Raw genomic sequence first — 21,328 nt, forward strand, 5'->3', positions numbered from 1 at the left:
CCTGGGATCCTGCCAGGTACTTGTGACCTGGACTGGCCACTGTTGGAAATGGGATTCTGAGCTTGATGGACTTTCGGTCTGAGTCAGTATGGCAAGACTTATGTTCTTATGGATACCAAAACAGTTCTGCTCCCTGCAGGTTTCTGCGAGTGTATGCTGGCTCAGTCCCTACGCTCACTGCCTGCTGCTGACACCACTGGAATTTTGAAGTGTGAGAGGCAGAAGGGAAGGGAAGGAGTCAGGAAGGAGAGAGGAGATCAGAAGTCCATGGATGAGGAGAGATGGGGCACTCTCAAAGGTAAGATATGCAGTAAATTTGGTAGGATAACTGGAATCTTAGTAAGACTCTTTCCTAGCAAATTTCATCCAAATCTGTCCACAAAGAATACCTCAATATTTGTAGATGGACAGACACGGTTAAAGCAATAGGCACTTTTCTCACTTAAGTAACTGTACATAAAAAAAGGTAAAGGTCAAGGAAGTTGTTCATATAATTTACAAAAATGACAAGAGGTGGATGGCAAGTCATAGACTTAACCGATTTATCAAGGTATGAGCTTTTGAGGACAGAGTCCACGTCTTCAGATGCATCATTATCTGCAATCTACTGTTACCATGAAAGTTTCAAAAATTCCTATGGCAACTAGTAATACCCATCCTGTAACAATTAATACTTTAGAAAATAAAGTACATCTGTTTAAACTTCTGCAGGAAATAGCTGGAACTGGCATGTTCAGAGCATTGTGACTAATTAAACCACACCAGGGCAGCACGTAACAGATTCTAGATGCAGGCGAAGGCCAATATAAATCAATCAGACCTAGAGAATGTGAGGTACTGTTTCGAACTTTTAGATTTATTGCAGAAAAGGATTTTAAATATAGAAAATTAAAGTAAATGCATCAATTAATATGGAATGCATATTATGAGGCAATCAATGTAATGAAGCATCTTCCAAACATGTTTTCAAAACTGATCTGCCCTGTATCTACTTAAACATACATTCTAAAAGCCCATAATTCAATTTAGGAACTTTTTTTTTTTTTTTACTCACCAACTTGCGGACATCCTCACACCAGACCTCTCCTTTCTCAGGCTGTTCCGCATACAGAGATACTCCAAGAAGCTGACTGAACAGCAAACTCAGCCCTTCCATACAGGCCCCGAGAGAGAAAAATGGGCTGTACAAGCTTGGCTCTATATTATACCTATCAAGAGAAGCAAAGGTCAACGAAAGCTACAAGTATGTATACTAGGGAAATCTCAAAACTAATAATTATTGAGTTTATCAATACATTTCAAGCAAACTGATTTGTATATATGATACCAAAATTCTCTTTAAAAATCATTTTAGATAATTTACGGGCCAATACAGTAAGGAGCGGTAGGGAGAGCTGCGTTAGTGCCGGGCGCACTTGCGTTTGCCGCACGCACAGTCCTGCTCACCTACCGCTCGATACCGTATTTAAATCGCTTGCAAATGCAAGCCGCGTCCAAGAAGCGTCTGTGAAGCGTTAGGCCCGCGCAACCCATTTTACTGTATAGGCGCTTAATATAGCGCCTATACAGTATCCTGGGTGCGCTGGTGCCTGTCATTTCAAATGACATTTGAAATGACAGGCACCAGGAAGTGAATCCCAACTTTAATCCATGAAAACCTAAAACCCCCTCCTCCCAAAGTGGCTCGACATGTACCAACTTACCTTTTGTTGTTTTTCAGCCCTTTCAGCCTTCTCTGCCGTCCTCCGGAGGGGGCAGCCGGCGGCGAAAGCAGCTTGCAGCGGTCGTCCCCCCCCCGCGCAGGTCCCGGTTCTCCTGGGAGCCAGCTCGACTTCTGGCTGACAGCTACCCCCCCCCCCCCAAAAAAAAAGACTGCTGAGTTACGGCCTTGGAAGCGAAGCGTACTTTCATGGGCTTGAGCACCCAAATTGACGGGCGCTCAAGCCAATGAAAGCACAGGGACGGGCGGGCGTGACGGAAGGGGCTGAAAGCAACAAAAAGTAAGTTGATAACATGTCGAGTAGCTTCGGGAGGAGGGGATTTTAGGTTTTTAGGTTTCCTTTTGGGGGAAAGTTTGCCGTCTACCCTTACCCCTGCCTCTAACGCAGGGGTAGGGGTAGGCGGTAAATGAGCAGGTTAAACGTGCGGCTAAACTCCAGGTTAAAAAGGCAATAGTTGGGGAGCACGTTACTGAATGAGGGGGAATAGCTAATCCAATTGTTTACATCTCATAAACATGCCGCGGGCGGAAGTTGTTATGCATTGATTTAAAGAGGCGGTAAGAATGGGTTAAAGGGGATAGTGAATCGTGGGTTGGGCTAACGCGGCCAAATTGTGAGTAAAAGGCGGGTTAGAAACAGGGTAACCGCGGCCGCACTTTACTGTATTGACCTGTTCGTTATTTAATCACTATAAAAGGAGCCTGAAAAAGGCTGAAAGGGAGAATACAAGTCAGTGAGAGTATTATGGAGCACTTAAACCCATACATTTGACAATTGGCAAGGCTAACATTTTTCACAGTGCAGGACACTAAATACAACACACTACACATATTCAGTAGGAGAAAATAACTTTTAAAATGAGGTTGTGGTCTCAGTTCAGGTCCCAGTCCCATCTCTAAAATAAGTATCACAATCTATGAGCAGTCCCAGCTGAAGGGCAAAGCCTGCATTTCACCAATTTACTCTTATCTGTACAGCTGGTCCATCTACAGCAGGGTTGAGGCATATTGACAGGGCAGTGTGGGGAAACACACACTGCTACTGCCTGTGCTACACCTGTTCTGTGGTACCTTTCATGAACATTATTCTATTCTGCAATTTCTTATTTGCTATTCGACAAAAATTGCACTAGGAGCGTGCTAAAGCACTCAACATCAAATTATAAATACAATAAAAATATAAAATAGCATAAATTATGTATCATAAATTAACAAAAATATCCAATACAAACAAAATCTCGAAAATACAGGGTGGCCCATGGAAAAGTAGCCTGCCTCCAATGCACTGGTAATGGAGGCGGGCTACTTTTCCATGGGTCACCCTGTATAATAAATAACATCCCATCCATTCCCTAACCCAACTCTCACGCCATCCCAAAAGAAAACTGAAATTAATCTCCTTACCCAACCAAATGACAATATCCTCTCATGTTTACTCCAAAACATCATAAGAAAAATTCACAAAAATAAATACAAATTTTAAAAGTTATTTTCTCAAAATACTTGAGCTTTGTGCTGTGTGCCAAGCATCTAGTTGCTTAGTAATGTCTTGCTGAGCCTATGCAGAAGCTAATATAGGAGCATGTAGATTTGAACACAAATGGAAATTGGAGCAAATATTTTTCCAACAAAAACAAAACTCCAATTTCAAGAAAGATATGGAAACATGAGGAGAAATCCAGCAAAGCTGGAGGTATGGTCTACAATCCAGCAGCTAAGATTTAATGTAAAAAATGCAGAGTCTTGATTTCGGCTGCAAAACCCCAAGCCATTAGCACAGTATAAGGAGTGAAATTATTCTTAACATGAAAAAAAGAGAAGAAGCTGGGGGTGCTTGTAGCAGATAATTTTAAGATGGCCAATCAAGTGAAAAGGTCAAAGGCAAAAGCCAGAGAGATGCTTGGGTGTATAGGGAAAGCAATAGTCAGCAGAGAAAAGGAGATGGTACTGCCCCTGTCTAAGTCCCTGGTGAGAACTCATTTAGAATACTGGGTACAAATCTGGAACTGCACGTTCAAAAAGATATAAATTGGATGTAGCCAGTTCAGAGAGTGGCTACTAAAATGGTCAACAGTCTTCATTTTAAAGCACATGGGGACAGACAAAGATCTAAACATGTATGCCCTAGAGCAGGGGTAGACAACTCTGGTCCTGGAGTGCCACAAACAAGTCTGGTTTTCAGGACATCATAATGAATATGCATGAGTTCTATTTGCACACAATGAAGGTAGCATGTGCAAATATACTTCCTGTATATTCATTGTGGATATCCTGAAAACCAGACAGTTTTGTGACACTCTAGGAATGGAGCTGATTATCTGCCCTAGAGGATAGGGGACGATGGAGACATTTAAATACTTCCACGGTATTAATGTACAAGAGTTGCACCTCTTTCAATGGAAAGGAGACTCTGGCATGAGGGGACATGGGATGAGAGTGAAATGATATAGACTCAGGCATGCAACTGTTTCCAGTGGAGGTGGTGAAGACAAGGTTAGTATCTGATTCAAGAAAGCATGGGATAAGCACAGGGGATCTCTGAGTGAGTGGTAGAGATAGAAGAGCTGAAAAGTTGATGTGGACTAAATAGGCCACAAGGATTTTTTTTCTGCCAACAAGTTTCTATTTCTATGTAGCAGAAACAGCTCCTTGCCCAATCTGGCTCCAGAAAAATGAGGGAGCATCAATAAATAAGGATGAATTTACAGACAAAGTGCAGTTTTATAGATAAAATGTTCAATGTTGCTATTTATTTTGTATTATGTGGTCTGTTTAGAATGATTTTATTTCTATAAGCGGAATATAAAAGCTTTTAAATAAACAAATAAAAGTTTTAATTCACCTTGACTCTTGCCCCCTTATATAAGGGTAGATTTTCAAAGGGTTACGCGCGTAACCCCGAAAACCTGCTCCTGCACGTGCCGAGCCTATTTTGCATAGGCTCGGTGTCGCGCGCAAGCCCCAGGACGCATGTAGGTCCCGGGGCTTTGAAAAAGGGGCGTCCGATCCAGGGGCGGTCCGGGGGCAGGACCAAAGTCTCAGGCACAGCGGATGTGCCGGGGGTTGGCGCGCCGGCACGCACAAGATACAAGGTGGGGGGAAGCAGAAGAAAAGTTCCCTCCTAGGCCGCTACAATTTCGGAGCGGCCTTGGAAGGAATGGGGAAAGCCATCGGGGCTCCCCTTGGGCTCGGCGTGCACCCCTTTGCGCACGCCGACCCTGGATTTTATAACATGCGCACAGCAGCGCACGCATGTTATAAAATCGGGTGTACATTTGTGCGCGCCGGCTAGCGCGTACAAATGTACCCCGCGCTTCTTTAAAAATCTACCCCATAATGTTTTATGTTTCTATGTTATTCCAAGTACTAGGCTCTATAAAAGAAAGGGGTTTTTTTTCTTGTTTCCACAAGGAAAACCAACTGAAGAAGCTACTGTGAAGAACAAAGATTTTTTTTTTAAACTCTTAACACCTTTTTCCAGTACATTCAGCAATAAGAACCAGAGAGGCATAGGAAACCCTAATCAATTTAAAGATCCACAAATGTCAGTTTGCAATACAAGACCCATATTACTCAGAGATACCTTTACAATAATCTAAAAAGGGACCCCACATCCAACACTGACTGAAAAGAAGGAGGAGAGGCCAGATCCTTTTCAGACCCACAAGGTGGATCAGTGACTGGCATCAGGAGCGGTGAAGACTGTCGTGGACCCCAGCACTGATGGAGTACTGGCACTCCTCACCACGGGGTCACTTTAGGGGCATCGAGCATGAGCGTCCCCGTGCCTGGCAGCATGAATCGATGGGAAATGATGCTGATGCTTCTTTGGCTTCCTTTGATGCTCGGCCTGGTCATTCCTTGGTGCAGAGGCTGATGACGAAGAACCCGATGTCCTCAGACTGGAGGAGATTGACAGCAGTCGGTCTCTGGCACCCCTATCCGCTGACAGCATCAACAGAACAGACAGTCCAGCCAATGTTGATGGCTCGGTGTAGCTTCTTGGTCCTTTGATGCAGATGCCGCCGATGGTTCAGATTTCTTCGACCCAAAGAGTTGTTCCACCTTGTCGAGTTGAAGCAGACATCCCCTTTGGGGTCATCTGGGTGTATAAACGGCAACCCTGGAAGTCATGCAATGTCCCCAGGCAGAGGACACATCTCATGCATATCAGTGATGGACATGGTCCTCGGGCACCGGGGACATTGCGAAAACCAGACGTAGCCAAGTCAGACAAAACAAAAAGGGGCATGAACCAAAATTGATAGCGGCGGGGCATCAATGGCTGGCAGGCACAATGCACTGCTGCCACAGGGAAATGACCGCAAAAGTAAACTTACCAGAATCACCAAAAATCCTGACTAGGAGTACTACAGGAAGGTACCGAGAGGGACCCAGAGACGGAATAGTATAGAAAAAAACTGCAAAAACCACGAGAAGGAAAAAAGCCAAAACAAAAGCAAAGTGAGCTCACTTACACTGTGAGGCTTACAGCTCAACGCAAAAAGAGAGACTGGAGAGGAACCATGCAAATGCACGTGGTTTAGGGCATGCTGGGCATGCTCAGGCTGCAAACTCAAAGTTCTAGAAACTTTGACATAACTTTTCCACATCGGGGCTCCATCTTAGATGTCACCCATGTGTGAGGACTACCATCCTGCTTGTCTTCAGAGAAAGGGAAATACATTCAGTACCTGAATGTAAATCCACTTTGAAGTGCCAAAAGTGTAATATAAGTAAAGTAAACACTGTAGGCAGGCCACTTCCATAAAAGGCCTTAAAATCAAAACAAAGTATTTAAATGAAATGTGGAAAGGAACTGGTAACCTGTGGAGCATCTTCAAAGCTGGAAAAAACATCCCACAGCATGATGCTGCCACCACCAAGTTTCACCAAGGGGAAGGTATTGACTAGGTGATAAACAGTGCCTGGTTTCCTCCAGACATGCCACTTGGTATTCAGGCCAAAGTGTTCAATCTTAGTTTCATCAGAACAGAGAATCTTGTTTCTCATGCTCTGAGAGTCCTTTAAGAGCCTTTTGGCAAACTCCAAGTGGGCTATCATGTGCTTTTATTGAGGTGTTGCTTCCATCTACCACTCTACCAAAAAGGCCTGATTGGTAGAGTGCTGCAGAGATGGTTGACCTTCTGAAAGGTTCTCCCATCTCCACAGTGGAACTCTGTCAGAGTGACCTTCAAGTTCTTGGTCACCTGATCAAGGCCCTTCTCCCCTGATTGCTCAGTTTGGGCAGGGGGCCAGCTCTAGGAAGAGTCCTGGTGGTTCTGAACTTTTTCCATTTAAGAATGATGGTTTCCACTGTGTTTTTCGGAACCTTCAATGCTGAATCAATTTTTTTTGTACCCTTTCCCAATTCTGTGTCTCAATGCAATACTGTCCCGGAGGTCTACAGACAATTCCTTCGGCTTCATAGCTTTGATTTTGTTTGGATATGCACCATCAACTGTGGGACCTTATAGAGACAGGTGTGTGCCTTTCCAATCATGTCCAATCAATTGAATGTATCACAGGTAGACTCCAATCAAGTTGGAGAAACATCTCAAGGATGACGAATAGAAACGGAATGCGCCTGAGCTCAACATTGAGTGTCATAGCAAAGGGTTTGAATAGTTATGTAAATGAGATATTTCAAGGGGTTTTTTGGGGGTTTTTTTTTAATGTGCACAAATTTCTACAAACTTGATTTCGCTTTGTCATTATGGGGTATTGTGTGTGTATATTATCCATTTTAGAATAAGACTGTAATGTAACAAAATGTGGAAAAAGCATAGGGGTCTGAATACTTTCTGAATGCACTGTAGCTCTGCTTCAATGCTGCCCATGCCTCTTTTTTCCAGCGTAGACATGGGACCATGAGTAGTTAACAGAATGTTGTTAAAAATCCTGATGCCCATCAACAGAGTGAATGCCTATATTTAACTAACTAGGATCTTGATTTCTATTAAGAATAGGATTTTGTGTGCTTGATAGAATTGATTATATTTACTAAGCTTGAATCAGTGTATATGTTGCAAAATATGTGCCTAGTGGTTATTTTCTTGAACTTTTCTGAACTTACTTCCTTATTCTTATTTCACCTGGAGTAGAAGGTGGAGGCTGCTGCTGGCGGCCCCAACCTAGTATCTTTTTCTTTCTTTCTTATTTAAATAGTCTTATAATCCGCTGAAATTCTAATAAATTTGATCACAGCAAAGTACATACAATAAGAGCTTCATAATTTACTAAACAAATACATACTCAGACTGAAACAAAATATATACATTTAAATGTCCTCAAACATGGATGGTGCAGCAAAAGGACCTGGCACTCTATTCTTGCAATTTTTTTTTTTTTTAATAAGCGGGACCAGCTAACAGATTTTGGCCTAAGAAAATTATGACTGCGTGTGCACCTGCTTTCCCTTCAGGGCTTTCAACTTTTTTTTTTTTTTTGGAACAAGACTTTCCAAAGTACTTCATGCAGCTTCTTAAGATCCTTGAACTTTACCAGGCTATCTCCTCTTTTGCCTTTGCTCACCACTGATTACAACAGCGTAACCAGCAGCGTCTGAATGGCACTCTCTCATGTTGCACCATATGAAAGCCATATGCAACCAACCCATGCACAGGAATAAAGAGTGTAATAACCGCCAGCACTTCAGCCAAGTGAAAAGCAGCTGAGCCACGCATAAAACTGGAGTGTGCCGAACAGATCACTGTCAGCATGCGTATTTTCAGTAACTACACAGTGAGAACATTCAACATGGCGTCACAAAGTTTCTAAATGACTGCTGCATCTCCCACAGTCTGCTTTTATTTACTTAATAACTACAATGTAAATGTCGACGAAATAAGAAGCTGAAAAGCGGTGATTCTAACTTTAAAAATGCAAAAACCGCTGAGTTGGGCCACAATATTTAGTTTTCTGTAAGCTCATACTGGGGGGAAAGAGATCATTACTGTTGTTCTCTGATCATCTACTCTTTTGTTAATGTTATCTTTCAATTCAGACATTAGGGCCTTGCTTTTTCAGGTCCCTAATCAAAAGCAGTGCTGCCGACCCAACTAATCAGCAGGAGTTTCCCTTCCGGCCCTGATTTTTGAGCCCCCCTCCCTATAGCCTAGGAGGAGAGTCAGGAAAATTGGACGGCAGCCCTCCCCACCTCCCCCTTTAGACAAAACTGCTTCATGTTGAAAAAGTCCCAACCCCTCTGGCTGCCTTCTTTGCATAAGGCAACCTGGAAGCAACAAAGGAAGCCTTAGAAATACCTCCATCGACACGGATCGCAATCTGGCTCCCTCTTATTAACTCACCCGAAAACATTTGCCAATAAGCTCACCACTCGTTAATCTTTTGATTCTTTTCTGGATAAGCTCATTTAGCCTACTAATTTTCTTCTTCCCCCCCCCCCCTTCTTCTTTGCTGTCAAAGCCGGTTTGGGATGCTTTCTATTGTTATCTTATCTTCTTGCTATAAACGTATATTTTGCAAAAGAACGTTTACTGGATACTGTTCTTTTGCTTGCTGTAGCTCAAATTAACCAGAGTATAAGAATCTAGCTGAAGAAAAATAGAAATGGATTACATTTTCTCTCTGTCAGCTCATTTGGGAGGAGGGGAGGAATCGGGCATCTGCTGCCTCAGTCCCCACCATCACCACCAAAAACAACACTCCATGCTCACATTTACGCTTGTACTTAAGCTTGACATTCTGGAAACATTTTGCTGCTAAGAGTGGTATTTACTATTCAGTAGCCAACTTCAGTAGCACTGGGAACACAGCAGGGTAGGATTAGCTCACCCAGCCACTGCATCAGCACTTTCAAAACTTCTAAAGGTTGCCCATCTCTTCTGGAACAGCTAAGTGATATCCTTGAAATCCACTCTAGCAGTATTTTGCTACTGCCATGACAACATTGGAAAATAAAAGCATGAATACACTCAGTTTCCAGATTCTGTATTCAACACCAGACGTCTCTAGTTCCCTCCCTGGAAAAAGAAAATGGGGGCTGACTGTGTGTAAAGTAGCGATCAAGACTAAAGAACTGAGAATTTGAGAGATCCTATTCACTGCTCTCTGTGTGACCCTGAACTTTATCTCCCTGTACTCAGGCCGTAAGCAAGCGGGGGACTTATCTTCCATAACACTAAGTATAGAAACATTTCTACTTAGGAGGGGGTGCCTCGGTTTTGCTTTTATGAACATGATTTACACTGCAAAGGAGTGCATTTTATACCCCACCAAGCAAAATTCAGTTTCTTCCTTTATAAAGTAATAAAAGAACATTGTAAAACAGAAGAATCTGGGTCTGGACAATGTCCATAGAAGTTGCAAGTCAGAAAACTTTTGTAGGCAAAAGCAGGATTATTTTTTATTAGCAGTGTGTATACCTTTTATGTGTATCATCTATAAATGGCATGTTTATACTCTAGTATTTTAGCTGTTAAGACAAAATCTACAAATAATACATTTTCCACTTGATACTTACAATAAATTAGGACATTCCTTTAGAGCAGGGCTTCCCAAACCTGTCCTGGGGATCCCACAGCCAATTGGGTTTTGAGGATTTCCACCATGAATATGCATGAGAGAAACTGGCACATCACTGAGACTCATTATATGCAAATTTATCTCATGCATATTCATTATGGACATGCTAACAATCCAACTGGCTGTGGGGTCCCCCAGGACAGGTTTGGGAAGCCCTGCATTAAAGTAAGACAATTTTGAGGCAAATGTTAAAAACTTACCAAAACTATTCGAAACTTAGTATTTTAGAACTACTTTAAATATCTCTTAGGAGCACTAATGGGAGTTAGCAGAAACATGCACTATAGAGACAATTTATAAAAATGTGCCAACAGGTGCAAAGTTCACCGATGTCACAACGGGCCTTCCCTCCAAGGGAGAACAAAAACGGCATCCGAAGGCCAGGGGTCTGGGTAAACACTGGTTCAGACATAAACGCACAAGGCACAGTGCCCAGGAGGTATATTCACCCATCAGCCGTTCTCTAACAATAAAGCTGACAGGAGCAGGCCATGGCTAGGACTTTGCAATCTGTGGAGTATCTGAGGGCACAAGCAAGTCGAAGCTTGGGACAGATCAGGAATCTGACGAGGGTCCAAAGTCAGTCAATAGTCAGAAGTTAGGCACTGTGCAAGAACCAAGGGCCAGTCAGACAGTGTTTATGCAGGCAAGGCCTCAGAAAACTGTTTGGACTAGCACGGGTATGTCAAGCAGGGCTGGTCATATACAGCTTCCAATCAGGGAACAACCCCAAGGCTTGTCCAATTGGGAGCTTCCAAGGGGCATGGACCGCCCCTGCCTAGTAGACTAGGTGGTGTTTCAACAATCAGCTGGTCCTATGTCTAATCATGACAGTCAGCGCCCTGAGCTCCAAGGGCCATCAGTCCCCATTCCTTACAATGGGTATGGTAATCTTCAGATTTTGTACCAGTTTTCGAATGGAAAGTACACACACACACACACACACACACACACACACAAACACATACACCCTTTTTCCCTTAGAAAAAATGCCCAAGGCAAAAGTTCCTGCAGAGATTTACACCTCCTTTATTTGTGGATACTTTTTTTGGCCAAAAACAAGGCACATAATTTTTGAAAATGCAAAACTGTGTGCATTGCTGCCTCTCCTGACCTATCTGTGCCCTGGGAATGCCTCTACAAAAAATGTGGTTAAAAAGCACAAGTACTGTGGACCACCATTTATACTTTTACCATAACAGGGTGGTCAATTTTCAAAAAGCCCACGTGGGTAAATGGCTTTTGAAGATTGCTCTCGCTATTAAACCAATCTGTCAGCACCAGATCAACGGTTGACATGTAAATATGTGATTCAGAATCAACAGAACATGACAGTATTTTGTAAAAATCAGATCACTTACATGGGGTTTAGAAAGTCTTATTTAATTTTTATAAGCAGAATCAAGTTAAATTAGTTTTCAAGATGGAGCATGAGATTTTGGGAGAATGAAATTTACTTTCATGTTTCTTCAAATCTGAGTGAGTCATATAGACCGAAGCTAAATAACCCAGCCAATACTTCCACTTCTATTGTTCTCACAGTTGGCAGAGGAGTCCTTGTAAAGTATCACTAAAGGTGATACTTTACCATCAAACTAAGCCTGTAATCACAGACACGGAGTAAAGCAACTGCAACATAATTGCACAAATTCAAACTTCCCATTCTTTCCAAAACTTTTAACGCTAGGTGGAAGTGTAATAGTAGTGGGAAACGGACTGCTTCACTGGTCCGGTTACGTGATGGAATCGGGATTTGCACGCACGTTTCAAATAGGCTCACATGTAGGTGTGCTTTTAGTCTATTTGATGCCAAGCGCACACATACGCACCTATGTCAGAATGGTTGCGGCCATTGTATTACAAAAGCATACACATGCAAAATAAGCTGAAAGCACCTACATGAGTGCCCTAATTTGATATGTGCGTGCAGATACCGCTTCTGCCATGTAAGTGGGGAGATTTTAAGGATGGAATGGGAGTAAAGTGGATTTGTTCTGGGCTGCGGGGGAGGGGCGGGTTGAGAGTAAACAAGAAGGTAAAAATGGTAAATGTTTATTTTTTTTTTCTTTAGAGTGCATAAGATACATAAACCTTTCAGAATGCAGTGTATTTGGTTACTTTGGCATGCCGACACCATTGTCAGTTTCACCAGTTTATTCCCAGTATGCCCGGGCTAGGGATAGAACTTCCAAAACCCCCTAGTTTTGGGGGGTTTTTTGCATTCTGTTCCCCCATTAGACACAATTCATAATAGTCCGCAGACTAGCCAAGATTTTTTTTTCTTTTATGCCTACCTGCCATCTACAGCAGTAGTTAAATTACGAGGCAGCGTACCCCAGTGCCCAGCTGTGTGCGTAAGTTTTTACGCACATATCTATTGGCCTCCCCTACACACTCTGCTGCTTTTTCAATACTTTTCACATGTGCGCACAGAGGGAGATACGCACGGTCTCAGGCGACTTTTAAAACCCGTTCTGCACGTATCAGCCTGACTTGTGCGCGTATCTCCCAGTTTGGGCAGGCAACGCACTATTGCGTCACACACTGCGATAAGCTGCTCCACAATACAAAAAATCATCATGGGTTATGATTTTTATCTATGCAATGCGGAATCTCAAAAATTTGCATAACCACTTTTTTTTTCTTTTTTTTTTAAATCGCTGCCACTAACGCACCATATTCCCACGATAAATATAGCAATTTGATGAATTTAGGTCATAGTTTGAAATTAATTAGGTAAGCAATAGTTTTCTGTTTACCAGCAAGGGAATAGCTTAGGACCTCCTATCTGGGCAAATGTGGCTAAGTCAACACATAGTAAAAGGTGAAATTTCTCAAACTACTAGTATGAGAGTCTAAAAACGTTTTTTGCTAACAGCTGACTTGCTAATTTTAAAATTTAGAGTGATGCAACTATGGGTCTTTCCTTTTCAATAGCTTCTACAATATGTAAACTCTGAAAAATTAAGACAAAATGATTTTATTTAGCCATCTTGCCATGTAGGTAGCACCAGTATTATCACCTGTGTCTGTTATGGTGACATTTTTATACAGTATAACAACTCCACAATTAAAAGGCACTCAGGATTTGAAATACAGCTCAATAATCAGGAGAGTTAGTTAAATAATTATTGCTAATACAGGCAGTAAGAGAAAATAAAATACAATCTTACTGGTAGTTCATGGGGAGACCTAGGTGCCAAAAATGAGAAGCTCTGTAAATGGAAACATTGACTCTTCTGACCTTACCCTGCTCCCAGAAATGCCCCTTTTCTCACAGTCTGAAAGTCCACATGCTATTTAATAACACTCCTACGATCTTCAGTAGATAAACATACATGCACTGTAAGGCAGAGCATGCACAATTCTCAGCAAATAAAAGTATGCATGTTCTTACATGCCTTACTAAAAATTTATAAACCTACACGAGATTTTAGATTCTTCCAACAAGGTCTTTTGTACATTCCTTCGGTATGTCTTGCACGTCTTTCGACAACCAGAGACTCAGCATTTTCTTTTGCATTTATTCCTCCCACCAAACAGTACCTGCGTTGCAGTATTTAATCGCAGTCGTTAGGGCTTTATCGCGTGCATTAAGGCCCTATCACAAAATGATAAATGACCTGGAGAAAGAGAGAGAGAGCAAGAGCGCGAGCGAGCACAAGAGAGCGAGAGCGCGAGCGAGCACAAGAGAGCGAGAGCGCGAGCGAGCGCAAGAGCGAGAGCGCGAGCGAGCGCACACAAGAGAGAGAGCCAGCGCGCACAAGAGGGAGAGAGCAAGAGAGCGAGAGGGAGAGAGCAAGCACAAGAGAGCAAGCGTGAGAGAGAGCGCAAGAGAGGGAGCGAGAGCGAGCGCAAGAAAGAGCGAGCACGAGAGTGAGCGAGTGCAAGAGCGCGAGCGCAAGACAGAGAGTGAGCGAGCGTGCGCAAGTGAGCGACCGAGTTCGATCGCGATCATACTAAACAGTAATTAGGTGAGATGCATTAGAGGAAGCTCACAAAATGCTACAAATGTGGTACAACATACTTTCAAAGGAAATCAGAGTATCAGAAAAGTCTTCCTTTAAAGATGGTCAATGGGGTAAATCAAGACACCTGCTCTGTGGTTCAACTTATATTTTAGAATAGCCCCAAAACATCAACTGTTGGAAAAAAAAAAAAAGTTCACCACAATACAACCAGGGTTCTTATTCAACAGAAGCATGCTTCAAACAAGTAGTAAGTGACTACTGAAAGAACAAAGACACAGTGTGCTTTCTCGATAATTGTCTGAAAACCTCCAGGACTTTCACTGACCCTTGCTAAAAATGCAGGCACACAAATGGTTTTCATTTAAGCTATACATTGGAAAAGAAATGGAAGAATATTTTGTGCACTCATATTTGTATCCATTGAAAACGCTTTGCCCTTTGTACTCTCAGGTTTATTTATTCAAATATCATTAAGCATTGATCACAGCAAATGATAACTAGAAGCCTTGGCAAACAACCAGTTTGGCAGTTTCTAACCACAAACTATTTGACATCTGCACCATTTCTCATATTTCACAAAGACTTTTTTTTCCTTAAAACTATAACAGCTGCCAAGAAAAAATATGTATTCACCTTTCCCACCTCTACCAAAGATTAACATCTGAAGGGTTTGTTTTTTGTTTTTTTTTTTTACAAAACATTCAGGAAACTGAAAAAATAGCTATAATAGATTTATTCAGGAGACCCCCTGTCACTTGAAAATATATAAAGAAAACCTTATCCATGCCACAGCTGTTCTAAACAAGGTGTATGAAATGGAAACCTGCATTCGAAGGTCTAGAAATATGAAAAGGATTTACAGTTTTATTTCAGGGCCTTTTCCAACTCTGATTGCAGTAAGCTGACTCGATCCTCTATTAATTGCCTATTTCCAGGAGGAGTGGGTGGGGGACAGATCAATCAGGATTACTAGAATGAAATTGAAAGAGGGTAAGATTTTAGATTTTAAGAATTGATTAAAAGAAAATAACTTACACTTTTTAAAAACATCTCCCCCTATCTACCTTTTGTTCTTTAAAAAAAGAAGAAGAAAGAGGTCAATGGAGCTGCCAAGCCATGTCCCAGAGTAGCTGAGAAGATGAAGCATTAAGTCCCAGAAAACCTCAAAAAGGTCTGACACGGATATCCAAGAGAGCCTTAGAGGAACTTGGTAATGACAGAATCAGGCCTCCCAAAGAGCTGGGAAGTGGTAACAGATCTGAAGAGTTCTAGATATCCAAGTAAAAAAGGGTAGACTGGCTTAAAAAGTGAAATCAATCACTTAGAAAAACTCAACATGCTATACACTTGAAATCCAAATAAAGTGAAATTTATTTCATCCACTGTATCATTCTGATGAACATTATTTCAAAGAGAAAGTCCTGTGTCCCTCAACACATACATTTTTTTCACATAAAATGCTGCATCGGACAGAAACACTAAAATAGAAACAAAGAAGCACAGTGTTATATTCAAAGAAATAGCTTAAAAACAATACCACCAGATACCCACAGGAAAGAGGGGTTTAAACATATCTTTCAGAATTCAGAACTTCATTTAAGGCAAACGTCAGCAATTCAGAATGATACAAACTCAAAAAGAGCGCCAAAAGGACGGCAGTAGGACCAACCAATAGGAACAGTTAATTTGGAAACCTGTCAAGGCAGAAGTAACATGCATAAATTTCTTTGGAGCGATAAAGAGAAAGAGAAAAGCTAAGAAAGAATATGTGATTAAAAGAAAGGGCCCTACTTGATCACCCGATTAGGTCCATCAGGAATCAATGCTTATAAAAAATTTTATTAAATATAATTTTTTTCACAAAAATTTCAATCTTTGCTTACTGCATCAGTGAGAAATCTGGGACGGATATGCATAAGCAGCACACAGGTTTTTTGATACACAGTTTTTCTCATGCATTTCACTTTCGACCTCAGAAAGTTCTGACCTCTTCTGGAGTTTTTACAGAGCAGAGTTAGGGAATTTCCCCTTTCAACTCGCCATACAAAAAATATATTCAAATTCTGATATCCCCTCAGTAATAGTACTTCAAAATCCCTTCCCTGCCAGCACTTTGTGAAATAACATGAAAACCTGCTAAACAAACATTTAGAAATTAGATAGCATACCAGCCATACCATAAAAGTACTAACATCCAGGACCTGAACAGCAACAACCTTACCTATGAAAAAGCAAGATTGCAAATATAGAACTCAGTACACTTAACTATTGGAAAAACAAAAAGCCAGCCTGCATTAAAATGAAACTGACTGCAATAAACTGCCTGAATGTGCTGCTACATCCTACTGATTTGCTGAGGTGTTGTGTACATTAATTTGAGATCTGAAATGTTATATATTTTACTGAACTATTGCATGAGATGTACATTTTTAAGTTTAGTCCTATTTTTTTTTACCTCATTCAAATTCAGTCATTACTGTCATCCTTTTTCAGATTAGATTTGTTAAGCTGCTATACCTATTGGTCTCTGACTGTATGTTATCACTCTTAATATTTTGTAACCAGTCTTGGGTGAATTTCTTATTCAACAAAGACATGATAAATAAAAATAAAGAGAAGAGTTTTGAGGGATGAGATAGATGTTATGAATCAAAACATGTAACAATTTCAAAAAGCATGCATGGAACTGGCATTCCAGTAACTTGCAAAACTGTAAAATTACGCATTTATTTATTTATTTTATTTAAAAGGTTTTTTATACCGAGGTATAGCTAGCAGCCTTCACTCCGGTTTACAATTATAACAACTTATTACAATTAACAGAGAACGGAGAAACTTAGGCAACATTAAACTAAACTTAATACAAGCAAAAAATATCAGATGCTAATAACAGGGAATATCTGTAACCTAACCATGTAATTTATAACTTGAAAACGTTTTTTGTCATAGTCTTAGTTATTCCGTTGCATATCCGATAGAGGTTATACGTGGGGTCAGTTATGTTATGTTATGAGAGATTAACCAATACCATCTTTGAATGTTAACTGAATTGTTATGCAGTTAAATTTACATTTAACAGCATAACATGCATAACATGCATTTAAATGCATAAATTTAACTGCATAACAATTCAGTTATGCAAATTTATGCATGCAATTTACACAAATTTATGCATCAATTTAACTGCATAACAATTCAGTTATGCAAATGTAAATTTAACTGCATAACAATTCAGTTATGCAGTTAAATGCATGTTATGCATAACATGCTTTAAAGAATGCACATAACTTTGCAAGCAGTTGCACTACCAAAACATTACTCATAGTGATACACAGCAAACCTCAGGCAGCAATGAGCAAAGGCTAAAGAGGTTAGGGCGATTCAGCTTGGAGAAGAAATGGCTGAGGGGGGTTATGATAAAGGTCTATAAAATCATGAGAGGTCTAGAATGGTAAATGTGATTTGGTTATTTACTCTTTCAGATAATAGAAGGACTAAGGGAGAACACCATGAAGTTAGCAAGTAGCACATTTAAAACTAATAGGAGAAAAAACAGAATCACCACCATTCCTCTGAAAACATCAAATAAAATCAAGAAATATAAATCAACTGCAATAGCAAAATCATCCTAATAAAAAGAAATCTTTCAAAAGAGCTGAAGAATAGAATAGCATAACGTCCACAAATTAAAAATTCATAAAAAGTTTCCAAATATTAATAAAATATTTAAATAAAGCAGACATCAAATAGCACCCAATAAGTAAAACTACTAAGGATAAAACTAATTACCCTCTCTCCATCCCTGGGAATATTTGATTTCCAGATGCCCTGAGATTATAATGGATTAGCAGTGGCTGGAGCACTATTGTTGCAGACAAACTTTCTCCTCTCTCTTACCCCACTCACAGACATGTGCTCTTTCACACACTTGCTTTCAATCACAACACATGCTTTCACACCCATACATGCTCTCTCCATAGATGCTTTCAATCAATCACACACACACACATGCTCTTTCACTCCCTCACTTCTTCCCCCACCCATGCAAAAAACGCCTTTAACGCATGCGAAAACGCCATTAATGTGTGCGAAAGCACCATAACACATGGTGCGATGCAAATGAGAGTATTTTGGGGCGAGATTTGTGGCCAAGTGGGCTGGGCTCACAGTTTTGCGAAGCCATATCGCACGGTTTTAACGTGAATTTTAACACCACCTTTTTCATTTGCTTAAAGCCGTGCGATAGGGCTTCATCGCGCATTGCGATGTTTTCGCAAATGCCGTTTTTAGTAGTTTTAAGCTCCTGGAGAGCCAGCCTAGCTATCAGGGCCCTCCTGAACCACTTGGGGGGGGGGGGAGAGAGAGAGAGAGACTAGGCATAATGCCCTCACACTAGATAGGTATTTATATCTCTATGGGAGGCCCACCTAGTAACTCGAGGTGAGGTTTAGGTATTAGTGTAGGGGTTAGGGGCCACTTTGACATTCAAACTGAGACGTACGAACAGAACAGTGCTCTCTTGTGAAGATTTGATGACCTTCAGAGTGAGGAAACTACCCAAAGATGAGATTTGTGCAATATGATGGGCTCTCTACCTGGGTAGACATCCCATAGAGATATAAATATCTATCTAGTGTGAGGGCATTATGTGAGTTGGGTAAGAGAGAGGAGAAAGTTTGTCTGCAACAATAGTGCTCCAGCCACTGCTAATCCATTATAATCTCAGGGCATATAGAAATCAAATATTCCCAGGGATGGAGAGAGGGTAATTAGTTTTATCCTTAGTAGTTTTAATTATTGTAGTCTCTCTCTCTCTCTCCCCCCCCCCCCCCCCCAGTGATTGTAGGAGGGCCCTGAGGGCTAGGCTGCCTCTCCAGGAGCTTAAAACTACTAAACATGGTCCCCCCAGTGGTTGTATGTAGGAAATACAACAATTCTGGCACTTATCGCAAAGTGTGAAAAAGTTATCGCAATTTGCGCTAAGATAGCGCTTTGCATAGTTATTAGCGCAAATTGCGATAAACTGCCTTTTACCATAAAACACACTCCTTTTCTTATTGCATGGAATATTTAGTGCATTTTGATAAATCCAGGCCTAAGATCATTAGTACATGAATAATTCACACAAAAGTTAAGTATAATCATTTAAAAACATCATTAAAAGGACAACATTTATATTAAAATAAATAACCTACAATTAATAAAATAAAGCTAAATACAGTTTAAACAGGTAAAAGAAGCAAAAAAAGATCTCAGGTAAATCAAGTTCCTGCTTCACCATAGTGCAGTCAATCTGTTAAAAATAAAAAAAATCCATAACTCCTCTTTCAAATGCTTGCCTTAACAGCCAGTTCTTTAAATCTTTTTTGAAAGTTAAAAAAATCCTTCTGTAATCTTATGTCAACAGGGAGAGTGTTCCGGAGTTTCGGCCCAGCAATTGAAATCGCCTGTTCCCTTACCCCACTTACATGTGCGGTCTGAATAGATGGAATCGATAAAAGGCCTTTGCTGGCTGATCTCAGATTTCTTTGGGAATTATACAAATGTATAGCAGCATTCAACCATTCAGTCCTTTCATTATAAACAGATCTGTGTAATATTCAAAGAACTTTAAAATCAATTCTGAATTTAATGGGTAGCCAGTGTAAAGCGATCAATGTTGGGGTAATGAGATCAAATTTCTTTCCTTCTGTTACAATTCTAGCAGTTGAATTTTGAAGTAGTTGCAAAGGTTTTCAATGTATTTTGTGGAAGTCCCAATAGCAAAGCATTGCAATAATTTAAATTTGCAAAAATTAGGGATTGAAGGACTGTTTGAAAGTCATTATGGTTAAGAAGTAGTTTCAATCGTTTTAAAATATGAAGCTTATCATATCCATCCCCGATTTTGAGGCTATGTTTCTTCATATTAAAATTAATATCCAATGTTACTCCAAGATTGCGAGCATGGTCAATTAACCCAATTGTTGTAGCACCAAAGATGAAAGCTATAGGCAAATTAGAAGATGATTTATAGTTACACATTTTCTGTTTTTTGATCATTTAAAACTAGTTTCATATGAGTCAGGAGTTTTTGAATAGCTAAGAACCAGCAGTTGTACAATATCTGCATAAATGTAATATGTAATTCCTAATCCGGATAATAATTTACATAACGGTAATATGTACATGCTAAAAAGCGTTGCCGAAAGGAAGGATCCCTGGGGAACACCTGAATCTAAATTAGTTTGTTCAGAGGAAGAATTATTAATTTTGACTCAAAACGAATGGTTTGTAAGATATGAAGTCAACTATTTAAGTCTTATGCCACCTATTTCTGTCTCAGATAATCATTCTATATTGATTCAAAGGCTGCTGACAAATCTAGCAAGACCAGTAAATAAAATAATCCGTTATCGAAATCTCTTAAGATTGTATCTGTGAATGCTAATAACAGAGATTCAGTATTATGATGTTTTCTGAATCTTAATTGTGTAGGAAACAAATATGTTGTGTTCCTCAAGAAAGTCAGCTAATTGTTTTTGGACTACTTTTTCAATGATTTTAGCAATCATAGGAAGATTTGAAATGGGTCTAAAGTTGGATAATACATTAATAAATATTGTCTTTTTTTTTAAGGGGCCTGAGTGAGGCACATTTCAAAGATGTAGGCATTTTTCCTTCTAACAGTGACAGATTAACTATATTAGCAATAGGAATAGAAATTAGGTGTGCCACGCTTTTAATGTCTTTTATGGAAAGACTGTCCAGCGGATGATTTGCTGGATTCATATTTTTTACAATAGATTCAATTTCTAGAGATGAAGCAGTCTCAAAGGAGGTCCACAGAGTACTTATCAACCTGTGTTGAGGTCATTTTTTGTTCAGAAGAAGAGGGAAGGATATTTATTAAATTGTGAATCTTTTCTGTAAAGAAACATGCAAAATCATTTCATTTACTTCTTAAATCAGAATCTTCCTTCCAATAGTTAATTACATTAGATTTTGTCCAATTTTTAACCAGTGAAAATAAAATTTTTGGGTTGAACTTCAGGGCATGAATCTTAGTAGCAAAATAATCTTGTTTGGTTTTACTAACTAACTTTCTATA

General features: G+C 40.3%; 1 protein-coding gene across 2 annotated transcripts in view; it reads right to left on the reverse strand.

Annotated features, from left to right (window-relative positions):
- MIPEP (mitochondrial intermediate peptidase) overlaps window positions 1–21,328 on the reverse strand; it is a 375,213-nt gene that overhangs the window by 207,088 nt on the left and 146,797 nt on the right. For both annotated transcript variants that reach the window (XM_029602546.1, XM_029602547.1), the window contains exon 11: window positions 1,055–1,208. In XM_029602546.1, coding sequence (XP_029458406.1) covers window positions 1,055–1,208 — 154 coding nt within the window. The remainder of the gene's footprint in view (window positions 1–1,054; window positions 1,209–21,328) is intronic.

Source organism: Rhinatrema bivittatum, chromosome 5 (assembly GCF_901001135.1).
Source record: "Rhinatrema bivittatum chromosome 5, aRhiBiv1.1, whole genome shotgun sequence".
Lineage (NCBI taxonomy): Eukaryota > Metazoa > Chordata > Amphibia > Gymnophiona > Rhinatrematidae > Rhinatrema > Rhinatrema bivittatum.